General features: G+C 41.2%; 1 protein-coding gene and 1 pseudogene across 6 annotated transcripts in view; one reads left to right on the top strand and one right to left on the bottom strand.

Annotated features, from left to right (window-relative positions):
* Positions 1–17,436, top strand: part of DCAF6 (DDB1 and CUL4 associated factor 6) — a 70,760-nt gene that overhangs the window by 40,013 nt on the left and 13,311 nt on the right. For 3 of the 6 annotated variants that reach the window (XM_039881525.1, XM_039881526.1, XM_039881523.1), the window contains 4 exons: positions 9,579–9,696; positions 14,236–14,351; positions 15,530–15,616; positions 15,831–16,158. In XM_039881525.1, coding sequence (XP_039737459.1) covers positions 9,579–9,696; positions 14,236–14,351; positions 15,530–15,616; positions 15,831–16,158 — 649 coding nt within the window. Of the gene's footprint in view, positions 1–514; positions 575–9,578; positions 9,697–14,235; positions 14,352–15,529; positions 15,617–15,830; positions 16,159–17,436 lie in introns of all 6 variants that reach the window. The other 3 variants (XM_039881524.1, XM_039881521.1, XM_039881522.1) reach the window with 2 other exon arrangements.
* LOC120617875 (uncharacterized) lies at positions 4,779–4,897 on the bottom strand (annotated as a pseudogene).

Raw genomic sequence — 17,436 nt, 5'->3', positions numbered from 1 at the left:
TGTGAGGGTAACTACTTCGTTGACTGCTTTTCATAAACGTCCTTTTTGTCTAACGTCTTCACTTGAGCTGCTTTTTTTAGCTCAAAGTACGACAGACGACAGGAACAGGTAGCAAAGTGTAGTGAGCATGTCGCTGCACGCTCGGAGTCCTCCAGTCCAGAATGACAGCTGTGTTAGGGGGCCGGAGGGGAGGTTGGGAAGGACACGGAGTCCTCTGTTAGTGAAGGAGATGCCCATTTCTGTTCCATGTGCCTTGCACCTGCGCCTGTGCCAAATTTATCTAATCAAAGGTATATGCATGGAAGTAGAAGAATCCTCTCTCCACGCATCCCCAAAGTTGCTGAGTGCTTGCCTGCGGTGACAAATCCTGAGCACATGGCCCTGCTTACTTACTGCTTGGGGAACACACCTCGGTACTTACTTCTGTCCCCACCCTGTGCATTTGATTCTTAAGCTTAGAGATGATCATGACATTGCTGCTTACTTTTAAGTTGAAATCTCATTTTTGTTTCAGATTCTCCTTCTTCTGTGGTTAACAAACAGCTCGGATCCATGTCACTTGATGAGCAACAGGGTGCGTGCAACAGGAGATGCGCTAAGGCCACCCATCCATAGTTCTCGCACACGAACAGCTCCCCCTCGCGCTCCTTAGCTTTCCATTTCGGTTCCGGCCCAATAGCATTCCGTGGGCTAAGTCGCCCTCGGCGGTATCCTACACAGAGCCTTCCTGGCCCATGCAAATGATTTTCTACGTAAGCTAAGTTAATTTCTGCCTTTGGCCCTTCACACCAACTTTGAACTCTCTTCTGTAATAATCCTGTGATGGATATAAAGTCTATCCATGTTTTAAATCCTAGGTATCATAAAATTGTGTAGAACTGCGGATGTGTGGTTAGCATATTACCTAGTAGATAATTTAGAAAAGGTCACGTGAACGTAGTAATACTGACTATTACTACATTGCAGGAGTAACAATACTTGGTGTTATGGTTCACTTTTCTGGTGGTTAAGCTCCCGACGGCTTTAATTATCAGGAATACAGTTACGAATTACAGTCACGAAGCTCCAAAGCCGCCAGTCAGAAGGGAGAACAGCTCCACCCTCCGCTTGCACTTTAGAGAGGTATAGAATCAACCTCAAAGCCTTGAGCAGAGCCTGATGAGACAGATCTTACAAATAGTTTTCAAAAATTTAAAAAATAGTAACTTAGCACTAAAGCCACGTGCTCTGTTTAGTTGGCTGAAAGTTACATGTGTAAGACGACTCACTTGTCAGCAGTATTGGGGAGGTTAAGTACTGCTATACTACCTGTTTGTTGATTTTAACTGCCTTCTTGGAGAAATATTCAGAAACTAATTTTAAAAACAAATGGGCAAACTCTTCTGCTTCCGATCTTAAGTCATCGTTTACAGACCTGAGATGACAAGTCTCGCTGTAGGGTTTTCTGCTCTTGGGAATGAATGAATGAATGGGTTGGTAGTGAACTAAGGAGTGGAGCATGCTCATTGCAGTGGCACGAAGCGCGAAGAATCGTCGCTTTCGGATGAAGCGCAGCTCTAGGAGCGTATTACGGTGTCTTACGCTGTCGTTGAAAACTGCTACCTAATCAAATTGTTTCTGGTAAGGCTGTGTGAATGTAAATAGTGTATTGTTACCAGGGAGTTTGTAGCCAGATTCGTATGCTGGAAAATCATACGGAGTAATTTCCGTGCAATGATATGAATGTTATATTCAATTCAAATTGGTACTTAATTGACATATGCTACGGGATATACTGGAAAGAGACAAAGCATAGCTCCCTGATTTGGGGCATCAAGGCCTGGGTGAACGATGATGCCATTTACTAGGGTAGACTAGTTTGGAGGCAGAAATCAGGAGGTTTTTGGGTTTTCTTGGCCACGTAAAGTACAATATGTCTTTTAGTCATGTCGGTAGAGACGTTATATAGGAGGTCGGCTATCGAGCAGGTTCGGGAGCCGCTGCATCATAATAGACCATCCTCTTGTAACCGTCGTAAGTCCTCTGGGCAGAAGTGTCTGATGAGGGACCGTGTGTCCAAATTCGGTGAAGCCCGAGCTTTGACGTGCCTTTCGCTTCAGCTGGCTCACGTCGTTTACAGCACCGGGGACTTCCACACCCCAGGCCGCTGTTACCCGAAGGTGACTCGCTGTGGGAGGGGAGAGAAACTCCCCAGCACCCTCTTTTTCGCCTGGACTAACGCAGTGACCTCCTAGCTGCCCCCCTCACGTCTGCTCAGGCTACCATCTCTTCTTTACCAACAGGCAGAGGGAACTTTTTAAGATGTAAATCTAATCGTGTCATTCACCTGCCTAGAACTCTTTGCTCGTGCCCCTTTGCCCCTCAGAACAACCTAAATCACACACCTTGGTTCTCAGCGCCCCTGCGTGGCCTGGCTCCTCTCTCTCCAGCCTTGGGTCACCCTCCCTCGCCCGCTGAGCTCTCGCCGGACGGGCCCGCTTCCAGGTCTCCTAACACTCTTCCCGCTCTCATTCCTTGTCTGTGCTGTTCCCTCTGCCAACAATGCTTTTCCCTGCAGCCACTTCTCATCAGATCTCACTTAGATGCCACTTTCTCAAAAACGAGCTGACCCTTCGATCTGAAGTGGTCTCCCCTTTTTTTCCTCTCTCTTTGTCACCTGTCTTCCCTCATTGCATTGTCCACATTGATAATCTTACATTTATTTAAGGGATTATTTAAACTCTTTCTCCATGTTCTCTAAATGTTGTTTTTCATTCACGACAATATGCTCAGTACCTAACACCACAGCTGTTATGCATTAACAATGAATATTTGTTGAATGAGTGAGTACACGAGCTAATTCTTTAAGCAGTGGAACACTGCAGAAATTACTTGAGCTTGGGAGACCCGTGACAAGACTTCTGTATTGGAAAAATCATTTTGGCAGCGTTATAGATGATCGATTAGGAGGGAGTAAAATGGACAACGTCAAGAGCATGTAAGAGGCTATTGCAGTGGTCCAGGCGAGCGGTGATGAGGGGTCCAGTAAGGCAGTGGTGGTGGGGACGAGAAGAAGGGGCGAATTTTTAAAATAGTTAAGAGACAATTAATGAGACTTTGGGGCTGATGAGCAAATGCCATCAGGATGTCTCGTTAGGGTGTTAGCGATACCGTCAGCCAAGGCGAAGATTTCAGGAGGAACAGCTGGTTACAAGGGGAGAAGGGACATGAGATTTTCTTGATACATTGAGTTCGAAGTATCTTTGGATGTCCACGTGGAGGACTCTCACAGACGGGTGGATATATGATCCTGAGAGTCACCAGAGAGGTCTGAGGTAGAGATAAAAATGAGGAATCGGCCGCTTACAGGGAGCAGTTGAAACCGTGGGAGGGGAGGAGACTGTCCCCGGAAAGGATCAAGTGGGACGAGGACAGTCTACACTCCAAGGGTCAGGCAGGCAAAGGACGCAGCTGAGGAGACCGAGAAGGAGGGTCCCCGAGCAACGGGGGCGGAAGGCGTGCCACGGCCGAAGCCGGGGGGACAGAAGCTCGAGGGGGACCTGGTCGCGGGGCCGTGGGACGCGTCGCTGTCACGTACGGGAAGGACTGAGAAACGCTTTTTGAGTTTGGCGGCTCGGGGGTTATCGATTGGTTTTGCTGCAGTTCGAGTGGAATGATGGAGGCAGAAGCCCGACAGCAGCGGTCTGAGGAGACAGATGTCGGGGCAAAAAGGCGGGGACGCCGGTCTGCAGGTGGCTTTTTCCACTGAGAACGGAAAGGTCGCGGAAAGGCACTGTCGCGAGGGGGCAGAGGTCACAGTCTCCAAACTGACCACACCTGGAGAACAAGGAAGATCCTGGGGAGCAGGTTCCGGGTAGAGGGGACACTGATGTCTCCATGTATGTTATTTCAAGTTTTAACCTTTGTCGAGACTCTCGACGTCCATTTTACCCTGGAGAGTGGAAAAAGCTGTACATTTAGTAAGGTTTCTTTCTAAATACATCTCTGACTAATGGTCGTTTAAGCATATTTTAGACTTTCTTTTTCATACTTTTGAAGAGACACTAGTATATCATGAAGTAATAATTTAGCCGGGTATTTATCTGGCGGTGTTCACCATCCTCCAGGTGCTCAGGTGCTTTTAGACGTTATTCAGTTTCCCATAGTAGTTTATAGGTTTCTTTATTTGGGGCAGTTACCGAGGGTAAAAATGTTACTAATAAAAATTTAAAATTTTTAATGGCTTATTTCCCTGAAAAACACATTATTGAACTGGTTGATTGCAACCGGTGTTCTCTCTTATCTTGAATTTTTAACAAAAGCCCATTTGAGAAACGAAAATATGTTTAGTTTAAACGTTGAGATTAGGCTTCCTGGCTGCCCCAATAGTTTTTATTCTCTTTTACCAAAATATTTATTTAAGAAACAAAATGGTTGGGAAATAAGTATACAACATGTTGTAGAACTTTGTTTTGCAAATCTCGGGTGTGTGTACACACACGTTGACGGCCCTTCTGCAGAAAACATTTTTCAGTAAGCGGAATGATGTCTGTCAATGTGCTTTGTTTAGTTTGAACAGTATGTTCTAGGGAGTAGTTTTGGTTTTCCTTTTTATTTGTGTCTGTATGTTATGCCTTCTGTACAGGAAGGGAAAAAGTCCTCTTCATATTTCTCTTGTCTGTTTACATTATTAAAACTAACAAAATTTTCCTCTTAGAAATAGGCCGGCAATTTCCCCTTATTTTATTAAAATAACAAAAGAAACCTGTGATCTTAACATTTAATTTTTTTTTTTTTAATGCCTAGAGCACCTGGTCTTCCTAAGTGGTCTCCCATCCGAGTACTAACCAGGCCCGACCCTGCTTAGCTTCTGAGATCAGACGAGATCGGGCACATTCAGGGTGGCGTGGGCGTAGACTTAGCGTTTAATTTTTAAGAGGACATAAGGAAATTTTAAATTTCAGACATGACAAAAGCCATTTGCTTTATATTCAGTACAGCAATCACCATCAAATAGAGGTTGATAATGCTGTTAAGTTTGAAACTTAAGCCAATTGTGCATCAGACAGACATTCATTTTCTTTTCTAGATTTAAAGAAATATAACTTATTTTGTAGGTTTTAGAAATATAAATGTTAATGGCCACTCAGTACTATTTGACATAAGCAGACCTCTTTCGATGTTTGTAAAACATTTACTTACAGAAAGAGACTTGTAGATGATCAGAAACCAGTGAAACAGACTTTATGAATTCTGCTATGGTACATGGAAAATGGAAAAATTGGACCAGTCATGCATTAGATGCGTGTGCGTTCCCTTAATTGTACACGTCCTCAAGAGAAAACTTATGTTAGTCATATCTTCTTGACAACATTACAGCAAACATTTTAGATAGCTACAAAATTTACTCTGACAGTTTTAATTTTTGTTAAATAAATATCCGATTGAAGCCTGCCATGTTAATGGGGCATATAAGTTTTAATATTCCTCACACTGGAATATACCTGTAACTGTTACATTTTAAATTCTGGAGAAAAAATAAGTTAGTGAAATCAGACTTCTTTCTAGATTTTTAATATTCCTTAGAACTAATTATCACTTAGGTGTTTAGGCTGAGTATTCTCATGAAACCTTTCATAAGCCAAAGCGGGGTAAAGCGAAGAAGCAATTGCCATTAGTTTATACAGAAAACCCTTTGAGCATTTCCACACCAAATCAGACCAACTAACACATGAAACCTAACGCGTTAGTAAAAGCGGGAAGCACAAGGTAAATGAGGACAAAGTGCAGATGCTCAGAGGCACAGTTCAGAGTTCTGTGAGGTGCCGACCGGTTTCTGGGGGAGGAGCTGGGCGGGGCCAGGCGCTGCTCAGGTGCTCCCGCCTCCGACAGGTGCTGCAGAAGAAATGCTGGCTTCACCCCGTGTTTGCTGTTCACCCTCATTTGCGATCTGGAGGAGGCACCGATGGGACTAGCTAGCAGCTGACTTTTCTAGCCTCTGCAAGTTTTGATTGGGCACAATTAAGTGAATTGGACACTTCTTAAATAGGTGATCTGGAAGAGGAATAAGGGGCTGAAGGGGACGTGTCGAAGGAGGCGGAGCTCACAGCCTGGGTCCAATACGTTGCATTTGAGGTGTCTCTGCGAGGCACCCAAGGGGAAAGGTCTGATGGGCGGTCGGCCGGCTGGGTGCGGAGCTTAGGAGAGACGGCAGAACGAGAGAAGCAGATCTGGTAACTGTTTGCATCTAGATGGTAACCGAAGCCATGGAAGTAGATGGAGTCATTTAGGATAAAAGTAAAAAGCGAGAAGAGGGAGTAGACATAGCTAAGACATCTCAGGAAGATCCGGAAGATCGCGGAATGACAGCTTTTGCGAGGAGATGGCTGGCGAAGGAGACAGAGGAGCCACGGGGGTTGCCGATACGAATTACATACGTCACTTCTGAGGAGTGACGACTATCCGTGGGTAGCGCTTAATTAAAATAGTGGTTTCTTTAAGCAGTCTTACTTTCTACTTTGTATTCAAGCAATTTCCAGGAGTTCAGTAAGTAGGAAGTTCATATAGAAGGAAATCTGGGTAACTAGAGAAAAAGAATCCAGCTCCGCGATTTCGTCATCTGTAAAGTGGAGATGCCGTGTGCTGCAGAGGTTTAAAGCCGAATACAGATGTGTCCTGGGACGTAGTAATGCCCAATACATTTGATTATTATTATGACACTTTCTGTATAATGTCATGTGTATGTTTAGGTGAAGCGCTAAACTTTAGGCTCTTAAATTAAAACTTGTTAAGCGGAATATTTTCTCTACACCTGTGCATTCTGTAAATAAGGCTTTCGGTAATACAGTTTTTAGAATGTTTTTGCTGATCCAACCTCTAACACATGAAGCAAGTTAGGGAAAATTTAAATGATTACAAATATTTTTTCAAATAAAATAAAAATAAATTTAACTTTTTAGCACTTTAAAGTAGATTTTGCTTAGATATTTGTAGCTTAAATGTGCGTTTTGTCGTAAATACAAATTGTGAGTTAATTCACTAGTAAGCTAGGGATCTCTTTTTTTTTTTTGGAGAAAATTCAACCCGATAGATTGTAGATGGTCAAACAAAGGAAAGAATAGACTAGAACAGGCGAGGGAATGCGTTTACTCATATTAATTCTTCGGTTAAAGAGACCAGGCTGCATTGTGTAGTGCTTCAGCCAGGGACACTAGTTATTCATCTGCAGGGGGATGGCTGGGCTGGGCTGGGCTGGGCTGGGCCGGGCCTGCAGTTTCTGTAGCTCACAGAAGCCTGCATTCTACTGGTATAGTGATGGGCTGGTTTTACACAAACTGGTGAGTTCACTAACAACTTAAATGAACAGATTCTGTCAACTGTAGGCATTTAATAAGTACTACTATGTTTTACCAGAATGACAATATATAGATTATACTCATGAGAGATTAAATAGTAACTTAGTAACAGATACCATAAAGAAGAGGATTTTAATTGACATTGTCTCAGGAAGCTTGTTGCTTTTGGGGGGTGAGGGTCCTCCATGCATTTAACATATCTTCTGTGCCATTCTGAACTCCCGACATCACTGTTTACTGTATTCCCGTAGTCACAGCATGCAGGTATCTGTAACTGTCTCTTTCATTTTCTTCAAAAGGAAAGTTTGGATGCAGCAGTAAGTTTCACAAGGCTGCTCATAACACGTCTGTGAACAGGGCGGAGCTAAGAAATTCCGCCCCGCAGCTCTCTCACGCCTGCTTTTGTTTGCGACCCCTTCTGTACTTGAAAGTGAAAAGAAATGGCAAAGTACGTTATCAAATGGTATGAGAGAGAACAGAGAACTAGCCCCAGCTTCCTCAGCGCTCTGTCCCCACCAGTTCCAGAGGCTTACCATGACCGTGGCTTTGGCGGCAGTGGGACAAAAATTTCAACAGCAGAACCAAAGAATAAAGGGAAACTATGTGGACAAATGACTCACAAACAGCAAAATTTTCAGAGGTGGTCAGGGGTAGGACAGATGTGTTAAAAGTCCCAGCCTTGATCATTTTATGTAAGCTAAAGGTCTGTTAATTCAGTCATTTTATCAGAATGCCATTCGGCAAAATCCCCCCTCTAAAACACTGATCGTGATACTGAATCTTGGAAAGTTGTAATGAATTGTTCATTTATTTCCAGCCGCTATTTATATGAAGGACATAGTCATGACAAAAGTAGTACAGGAGCAAAGTGACTTTACCATCTGGGAGACCAGCTTTAGAATCATTCACACTTTTATTGTCAATAGTAATTATTGTTATAGGAGAGGATTTCTCATGGGTTAGAAGTGAAGGCGGTAAAATTGGTCCTCCCGAGTTTTGTTACTTGACGTCTCACGTCTGGGCGAGAATCCCTTTTCCTTTCTGCTCCTATTGTGTTTGTGAAGTGTTGATAATTGTCCTCACAGGATGCAAGCTAGGGCCGAGGTTCTCCGAGATTCTCTTTTAATGAGTGCACCGATGTCCTCAAGAGGCGTGCGAAAGATCTAAGTCTGTTATTGCCTAATAAGCACAAAGCCCAAGTAATTTTGGCTTTATTAAGCTGTTATTGCTTTTGTTGTTATTTTTCAAGACAAAGCTTAGTTTTAGTACTGTTATTATCAGTCCTTGATGGTATCAAGAAAACAAGTATATCACAGAAGAGTTTTCTTTCTGCAGGCAACTGGCAGAAATGGTACATGTTTGATTATATAGTAACTTGTATTTTCTGTGTATTTAATCCCCACCCCCCCACCCCCAAGCTGTTATTTCTCATAAAAAGGAAACAGTTTAAAGCACTATTTAATTTTGTCCTTGAATATCTGTGTACTCTTTGGCGGGGGGAGTATGACTTTGAACTGGTCTGTATCAATTTCTGCAGGGTTTCTTGATTCTGTTTGCCATTAGACAAAGATTTTATACATTGAAATTGATGTATTTCATGGAAATCACCTATTGAATCCTAAGGCGAAATTTTCGTTTCCGTAATTTAGTGATCAAATCCCTTGCAGATTAGTTAGGAGGAGGAGATTTGAAATATACCAAAACACGTGATCTTATCACAAAGAGAGTGTCAGAAAATAATAAAGCACAGTAAATTTTCTTCTCCCCCAGAAGAGTGGAGGCTGTGATCCCCTCCAGATGCTGAGTCTGTGACTTTGAAAGACAGAATTTCCTTTGGGAGCTCTTGCATCTTGTCAGTGTTTCTGAGGTAGTTATTCTTGATGCCCTAGCAACCGAAGTAGAAAATCCCGAGCGTTCCATTAAATAAAAGTACCAGTTTGTAACCTATGTCATTGCATGTCGATAGTCTTTGATTCCCTAATGACTACATATGGTTCTCAAATGTGTTTGATTTCCATCCGAATCAAAGGGAGTCATGTACACAAAGCTAGAATATGGTGCAATGCCGCTTCGAAATATGAGTGTTTCTATAACACTTGCCTTTGAACTTGAAGTGAGAACCGTAACAGGTGTGAGAAAGAATTATGACAAGGACAGCCTGATTTAAGTTTTATAAATTTTAGGAAATGTCATCTTTTTATTGGTTTCAGAGACTTTTTCAAATGTTTTAAACACAATTTTCAGATAACAATAATGAAAAGCTGAGCCCCAAACCAGGGACAGGTGAACCAGTTTTAAGTTTGCACTACAGCACAGAAGGAACAACCACCAGCACAATAAAACTGAACTTTACAGATGAATGGTAAGTTAATATTTTTGTGAAGATGTTCTTAGCCGTTTTGTAGGATTGTATTAGATATTATTTTTAGCACTTCGTCATCGTTATGTCTTGTTTTGCTGTAATGTATTGGTTCTCAAACTTGAATGTGTTTCGGAATCACCCGGACAGCTTGTGAAGACAGATGTCTGGGCCCCCCTCGCAGAGTTCAGTTGAGAATTCGCATTTCTAACGACTTCCCAGGTGATGCTGAGGTTGCCGGTCCTGGGATATTTCTTTTGGTAGAAAATGCAAAAGATAAGAATTAATCACCTATCCACCATTTGTACAAAAATAACAAACCTAACATTTTGGAGCTTTTTGCCATCTAGGTGCTATGTGTAGGTATGTGTGTGCGTGTGTATATATATATATATATATGTATATATGTATGGTTTTTGTTTTGAGTTTTAAAACTTAACTTTAATCATGCTAAATATACTCTGTTCCCCTGTGCATTTATTTAACTTTACAATAAATATTCACGTTGCTACTTAGTTTTCGTAAATATTACTTTACTAGTTGTACATCCATCAAGTAGATGTAGCACAATTTACTTAACTATTTCCCTTTAATTGGGCAGTGAATTTGTTTTCCCTTTTTATTTAATCAAATAAGGCTAAATGAATATCTTCATCTACAGGCATTATTCCCCACCTTTAAGATTGAGATATATTTCTAGAAATGAACTGTATCTAGGTCAAAAGATATTGCCAAATTATTTTCAAAAGCATCTTCTATCATTACATTTCTACCAGCAACGTATGAAAAGCACACGTTTTGCTGTCTCCAGGCCAGTGTTCGAAATGCTAATTTATTTTTAACTTGTATATTTGATTTTAAAATAATATTTATTTTTATTTAATTACTAGTAATGTTGAACTTTATATTTACTTAATGGTTGTATAAGTTCTCTTTAATGACATTTCTGATTATGTTGCTCATTAATCTAGTTAAATCTTACACTTAAAAAAATCAAGCTATGTGAGTTTTTTATATTCTTTGCCACTGTCTTGCTGTCTTTTGCTTGAGATTTGCCTCCCAAATTTTTAAAAATTTATTACTATGCTATATTAATATTAATTACCACAAAGGCAATTTAATCTTTCTTAATGTATCATATAATTAATTATATATTAATATAATTTATATTATTAATATATAGTAATCATGTTTTATCACCAATATATTAATTATTTGGTATAATTAATATATTAACATTCTTGATTGTATATTAATGTAATTACATATTATATGTTAGTATGATATATAATATGTATAAGTAATATATAATGTGGTTATATATTGTTTCTTAATATATAATTATATGTTCTTATATGATAATATTACTTATATATTTCGAATCACTGGTTTTCATTTGTGTTTATGTGTGTATGTGTTTTATATTAAGATCTTTGATTAAGTAGGATTTCCAAGTATCATTGGATACCTCGTCTGTTCCAGAGACTATTCGAGACACTGGGAACACATCAGTGAGGAAACTAGCCAGACCTCCCCGCCCCGCTGGGGCTCCCATTGTAGGTGGAGGAGACAGGCAGACAGAGAGACAGACAGACAGACAGAGACAGAGAGACGTACTGAATAAGGGCATCGTGTGACCCGTTAGAAGATGCTAAGTGCGTGGAAGGAAACGGCAGGGACGGGCGAAGGGCAGACCGAGGGATGAGTAGGCGTCGCTGAGGAGATGGTATTCGGACAGACCCTTGAAGGGTGAGGAGCAGTGAGCCCTGCACGTAGCTGGGGGAAGGGCAGAGACGAGGCCAGTGCCAGGGCTCTGGAGAAGAGGCAGACCTAGTGTGTTCGGGGACCCTTGAGAGCTTACACGTGTAGCCGGAGTGGAGCGAGCGCAGGAGGCAGGAGCCGCAGATGAGGCCGAGTCGGGGAGGAGGCGTTTAGGAGGATTAGGATGGCTGGTTGCTGTGCGGCCCGTAGCCGAGGGTGGAAGCCTGCGGACCAGGGAAGAGGCTGTGGCAGTAGCACCGGCGAGGGGCGGCGGTGCCTGGGACCGGGAAGGGAGCCGGGGACGGAGGAAGACGTCACTGCATTCTAGACGTAGGGAATGAAGGTGCAGGCGGTAGCATTTCTTTATGGGCCCTAGGGTTGCACCTCGACTTTGAAAGATTGTGATTTCTATGGCCCTTTCTCGTAATACATAATTTAAGATCACAAAAGATTTTCAGACTAATTCTTTTTGTCTTTTCTCATGATTCTTGGCAGAAGGGGCTGATTTCTTATAAAGAATCTCTGAGCATTTTATTTTATTGTTTTGGAAAAAAGGTTAGTCCCACTCTTCTTTTGAATGCTCTTTTTCTTCTCTAAAAACTGACCATGAATTATATTCTCTAATTCATCAGTTTCTTATTTCTTTATCAAAAAAGTAATAACTTTTTTTTCTGATTATGAGGGTATTCAACATTCATCATAAAAGCATTTCAAAAAAAGGATGCAGTCTTTTTCATCTCTGCCGTGATGGTGTCTTGCTTTTGGTTTAGCTTCTTTGGTGACGGATGAGGCAGGAGAGCATACTAAGTAAGAGCTCGGACTCTGAACTTGATGAGCTGTCGAACCTCTCTGACCTGAAAACGGGCACATTTATTAGAACCTACTTCAGAGGTTGTTGGGAAGGTATGATGAGATCATGCAGAGAAGTTCAGAGCGCTGAGCACAGTGACTGGCATGCCACAGGCCGCAAGGAATCGGAGCTGCAGGTGTCACCTTTCGTAAATTGCCTTTTAGACGCTGTGCACAGATTGCTACTGTGGTGTTTATCTTGTTCTTATTGGTTTGTAAGAGGCATTTATTTATTATAGAGTTAAGCGAGGATGAAATCATTTGTCTTTCATTTGTTGCAAATATTTTTCCCAGTTTGTTGTTTGTCTTTTAGTTCACCTCTGGTGGTTTCGCTTTATGGTTTCGGCCTGTGAGCTCATGCTTAGAAAAGCCTTGTCCTGCCCAGGGTTAGGGGGAAGTTTTCTGTTTTCCTCTTATATTGCTATGATTTTCTATCAGAGATTATGTTTACTCCTACAATTATTTCACCATAAAGTGTGATGTAGAGCTATAGCTTAATTTTTCCACATGGCCGTTTCTTTGTCCCAGTACCATTTATTGAATAATCAATTTATTTCTGTGATTTAAAATGCCATATTAACATATGCTAAATATATTTACTTGGTTACTTTGTCTTTTCAACTAACAGCTCTCTATTCTTACATCAGTGCCATAATGTTTTAATTATCATAACTATTAGACACTGAGCATTTTATTTATGCCTGTATCATAACTTTCTCAATGGAAAAAAACAAGGACTTCTGTATCACATTAGCTTCTCTTTACTAAAATGACTATGTATTTCTTTCTGACAAAAAGAAATACATATTAATTGCAAAAAAAAATCAATTTAGAGAAAAGTATGAAAGAATCACTTGCAATAAAATCTACTGAGATAACAACATTGGTTCATGTTCTTTCTGACATTTTTCTCTGCGTATATACCCATATCGATATATATTCTTTTTAAAAATACACATTATACGTGAATGCCCTTTTTAAAAATGAAATTGACTTTTACAGTTAGCCGAAAGGATTTTACGAAATCTTGACAAAAAGTTCATGATAATTTGCATTGTTTACTGATCACTGCTATTTGTCTATAATTAATGTTTTTTTAAGTTACTGTAACTCTTAAGTTTCATTTTCTTGTTCACAATTATTCTAAATTTAAGAAATGGTTGCATTTCTGTGAGTTTAACTTTCATCTTAGTCAGATTGTTACACATCTTCCTCTATTTTCTTCCCCACCCAATTCCCTCCTGACCCATATGTGATGCCATGATTTGTCACAGAATACTCACTGAAAGTCATTTATTTAAATCGGTCTAGCACTCTGCTCTAGGCAAACATGCCAGCAGAGTTATGGTCATCAGCAGGTGGGGGTGAAAGCTGAACCAGAAAACATGACGCTGTCCTCCTGCAAAGAACTGTAATGCACAGTCACCTGTGCATTTGAACAGTCCAGGACTGGAGGGGACCCGCAGAGGGCAGTTCAGGGACCAGAGAGGCGTCTAGGCCCGTTTTCAAGTATCAATTTAAAAGTAGCCTAGAATAAGAAAGTTTAAGAAGGCATATGATCGGGTCTGTAGGACCGTTAAAGGGATGGATATGGTGGTCCATCTCTAGTGAGGATGAGAAGGGAGGTGATGTCACTAAATTAACATTCAAGAAGGAGATGTGTAGAGAAACAACAGATCCTAGAAGCGTAAAAAGCAGGGTAGAAGCGGCCCTTTTGTATTTTTAAATCTCTTTTTTGAGATTAGAGTGGATTGGCATAGTCACCTTGATGATGAAAAGCGATGTTTAGCGAGTACTATTAAAATAATAAACCCTGCGTTTTATCTGTAGCCTGCATTTTTTGAATGAATACTGTAGTAAAAGATAAAAGTTATCCTCAAGTTCGTATTTCTTAACTTCTCGGTGGGACCGCTTGTCTCGTTTCGATGGCAGGAGCAGCACCGCCTCGAGCTCCAGAGGGAACGGGAGCCACGGCCGACCCGGGGGCGAGGACGGGCCCTCGGTCCCCCAGGGCTCAGAACAGCCGCCCGCAGGAGACAGCGACACAAGTAAGCTCTCATTTTGCTTCTGTCGTTAGAAAACCCCAGTGTTGGACATCCACTTATTTTTTCTGTTCTCTCGACGGTGCAGTTTTGTGTCTTGTTTTTAATAAATTACTTTTGGCTCTGTAGTTCAGCTGTTACTGTTGATTACAAAAACAATGGGTGCATGAGGGCCGGGCCGTCAGCATTTCAGGTGGGGCCTCGCAGGGCAGCCTGGTTCCCCTCTGTGGACAGGGCGGCCGAAGTGGGTGGGTCGTGGTCAGACTGACAGTGCGTGAGATGTGAATGTGGATCTGAATTCTCTTTTTCATTTTTATACCTAGCTGTGGAGTTCAGAGTATCTGCCTTGATTTTTATGAGAGTGTGGGTGGTTTATGGAAAGGAAAAAGAGGAATCAAGTCTAGATGAGTGATGAGTGACACCCATTTCATACAGGAAGTACCGTTATCAGAATCCTTTTCTAGAATATTTTTATGTAACTATTATATGGAAGTTAGTGGTCTAGCACAGAGCCTGGAACAGAGAAGATTTTCAATAAATACTTGATAAATGAAGCAATAAATGAATTCTGTTTCTTATAAAGTGAATAGACACCTCAGTATAACAGAGTTTACAAGAATCAAATATGTGTGAGACAACTGTCTGATAAGCAGATGTCCAGTTAGGAGCTAAAAACTGATTCTTCACGGGTCTTCGACTTTAATTCCAGAAATAAGTATTTTCAATGGACAAAACAGAATTAAAGGTGAGGTCAATTTAGTACTATGTGTTCACGATAATTCAGATTATATCAAAAGCAGATTATACCCTTTGGGCAGAAACACAGTCTGTTTTAGGTTTAGATTTTGTGAAGGTTAGGAAAAAAGCAAGCTCGAGGAACGTCAGCTGTGAGGGACGATCTGAGGCCGGGACTCTTCACCGAGAGTTGGCGCTGAGGATGGGGGCGGGGCTTCGGGGCGGGGCCGTGGGCGGGGCTGCAGCCCACCCTTGATGGCGTTTGTACGAACTTCTGTGTGCGTATGAGTTTGCATCCTGCTGTGGGGGAGGTTTTATCAGAGTTTCAAACGTTTCTATGGTCTAAAAAAAGTAGTGAACTACTTCTACCTAGGAAAGCTGGAGTATTAAATTGGTGCTTATTTTTCTTTAAAAATTCGGATTTCATGATCATTTGGTTTATTTCCCAGAAGCCCCTGAAGACTCATCGGATGATGTGACAGCGAATCAGGAAGGTGCGTCCTCAGAAGACATAGCTCAGAACCGCGTAGATACAGGTGAGTTGTCCTCTGTATGCAGTTGCTTCATGTGGGGAAATAAGAAGCCTTAATCTGTGTCCGCCTTTCCAGAGTTAATGGCACGTTTGGAATTTTCCTCTCCCTGTAGGAGAGTTAGACTTTATCTTAGGAAGTGTCTGTGTCAGCTTCGAAGTTAGTTTAAATAATGAACGTTGCCTACAGCACCGACTGTCACTGCTTTATTTTCTGACAGCACAATCAGACAAGTGCACATCCGAACCCTCGGATTCCAGCTCAGGTGAAAGGAATGACTTCAACCTTGATAGCCCTTGTGAGGTTCCAGAAGAATCCTCTTTGTCTGAAAAAGACAAGGAACCGGGAACTTCAGATCAGACTGGCACCGAGCGTGCTGCGGAACGCGGCCCCGCCAGTCCCGAGCCTCAGCCGCAGACGGGGGCCGTGGGGCCTGCACCTCGTGAGGACACGTCGGCCAGGGACTCAGCTCTGCAGGACACAGACGACAGTGACGATGACCCGGTTTTGATCCCAGGTGCAAGGTATCGAGCAGGACCTGGTGATAGGTTGGTAAATTTTTAATTAACACGAACTGTAAGAAATATAATTCACAGGCTTTCTTCGAAGTCACTTAGAGGCTTCTGTCCATTTTTGACATTTGCTTCCTCTGACGGTGTCTTAGTCGTATAAATTCACAGGATTGTTTAAACTGTAAATCGTTTCACACACTACATTCTTTGAGCAGAGTGCATTAGGAGGGGAAGGAAAAAATCTCATTGTTTTATTTCTCTACCACAGGCTTGCTCCTCATTTTACAGATCAAGAGAAAGGAATGTTGCATGACCACCGGGTCATTTATAGTCACGATCATATTTAGCTGTCAGATCGCCCTGTAGACATCCTGGCCTTTGCTGCTTTTCTTTGGACTTTTTTGGATTTTTTTGGATTTTTTTTTAATGTTCAGTTTTTCTGCTTTTCTGTTGACCCTAGATCAAGGAAGTGTGATAACAGTTCTCGTTTTGAGAACATTGCATTTTTCTTTGATTTATGTTAAACTTAGTAACTCAGTTTAGAAAATGAAAAATTACACCAAATAACAAATAATGTAACTAAAATAAGAATTGAATTACTAACATGTTTATATACCTTTCCCATTTTTCATTTTATATGTGATCGTAAGGATATATTTTACTTTTTAGTAGATGAAGTAAATCTTTTAAAGTATATTGCATTCCATACTTTTCAAAAACTGTGTCCACATTTCGTGCCATCATACCTCATTGTAAGTCTGTTCTCTTTCAGGAAATCAAATTTTATCTTTAAAATCCTAGCTCACACAGGAGAAGAACCATTTCACATATTTATGTGTTCAATATATCGTTATTTATAAACTATTCTGACATTTCTGTCAGGCGAAAAATACAATGAAAAGGTTAATTTACCGTTAAAGAATAACGGTGTTGTATAATGACTTGAGTTTGAATCCTGGTTTTACCTTTTACCAGCTATATTTTCTCAGTCAAATTGCTGAGTGTCTCTTTAAGTTTCAGTGTCTTTATCTATAAAATGGGGTTTTGATTACCTAGAATTGTAAGAATGTTTTAAAAATCAATCCCAGGGCCTGTCTCACACTGAAAGCACTAAATAACTGATAGTTATATTAAACAACCAGGATATTCTGTGCGGCCACTTAAACGGCAGTTACAATACGAATGGCTCTGGGGATACATACTGACAGAGGACCAGCAAAAATCCTGAGCAGTGTAGCTTGCAGTTCATTGACCCTGCCTTAGTGTGAAAGGATACATATCTTCCTTGAGTCAGATTTAGTCCAAGTGCTTTGC

Source organism: Pteropus medius, unplaced genomic scaffold, assembly GCF_902729225.1.
Source record: "Pteropus medius unplaced genomic scaffold, Ma_sr-lr_union100, whole genome shotgun sequence".
Taxonomy (NCBI): Eukaryota; Metazoa; Chordata; class Mammalia; order Chiroptera; family Pteropodidae; genus Pteropus; species Pteropus medius.
Note: the sequence above shows the minus strand (reverse complement) of the source record. Positions and strands in the feature narration are given on the sequence as shown.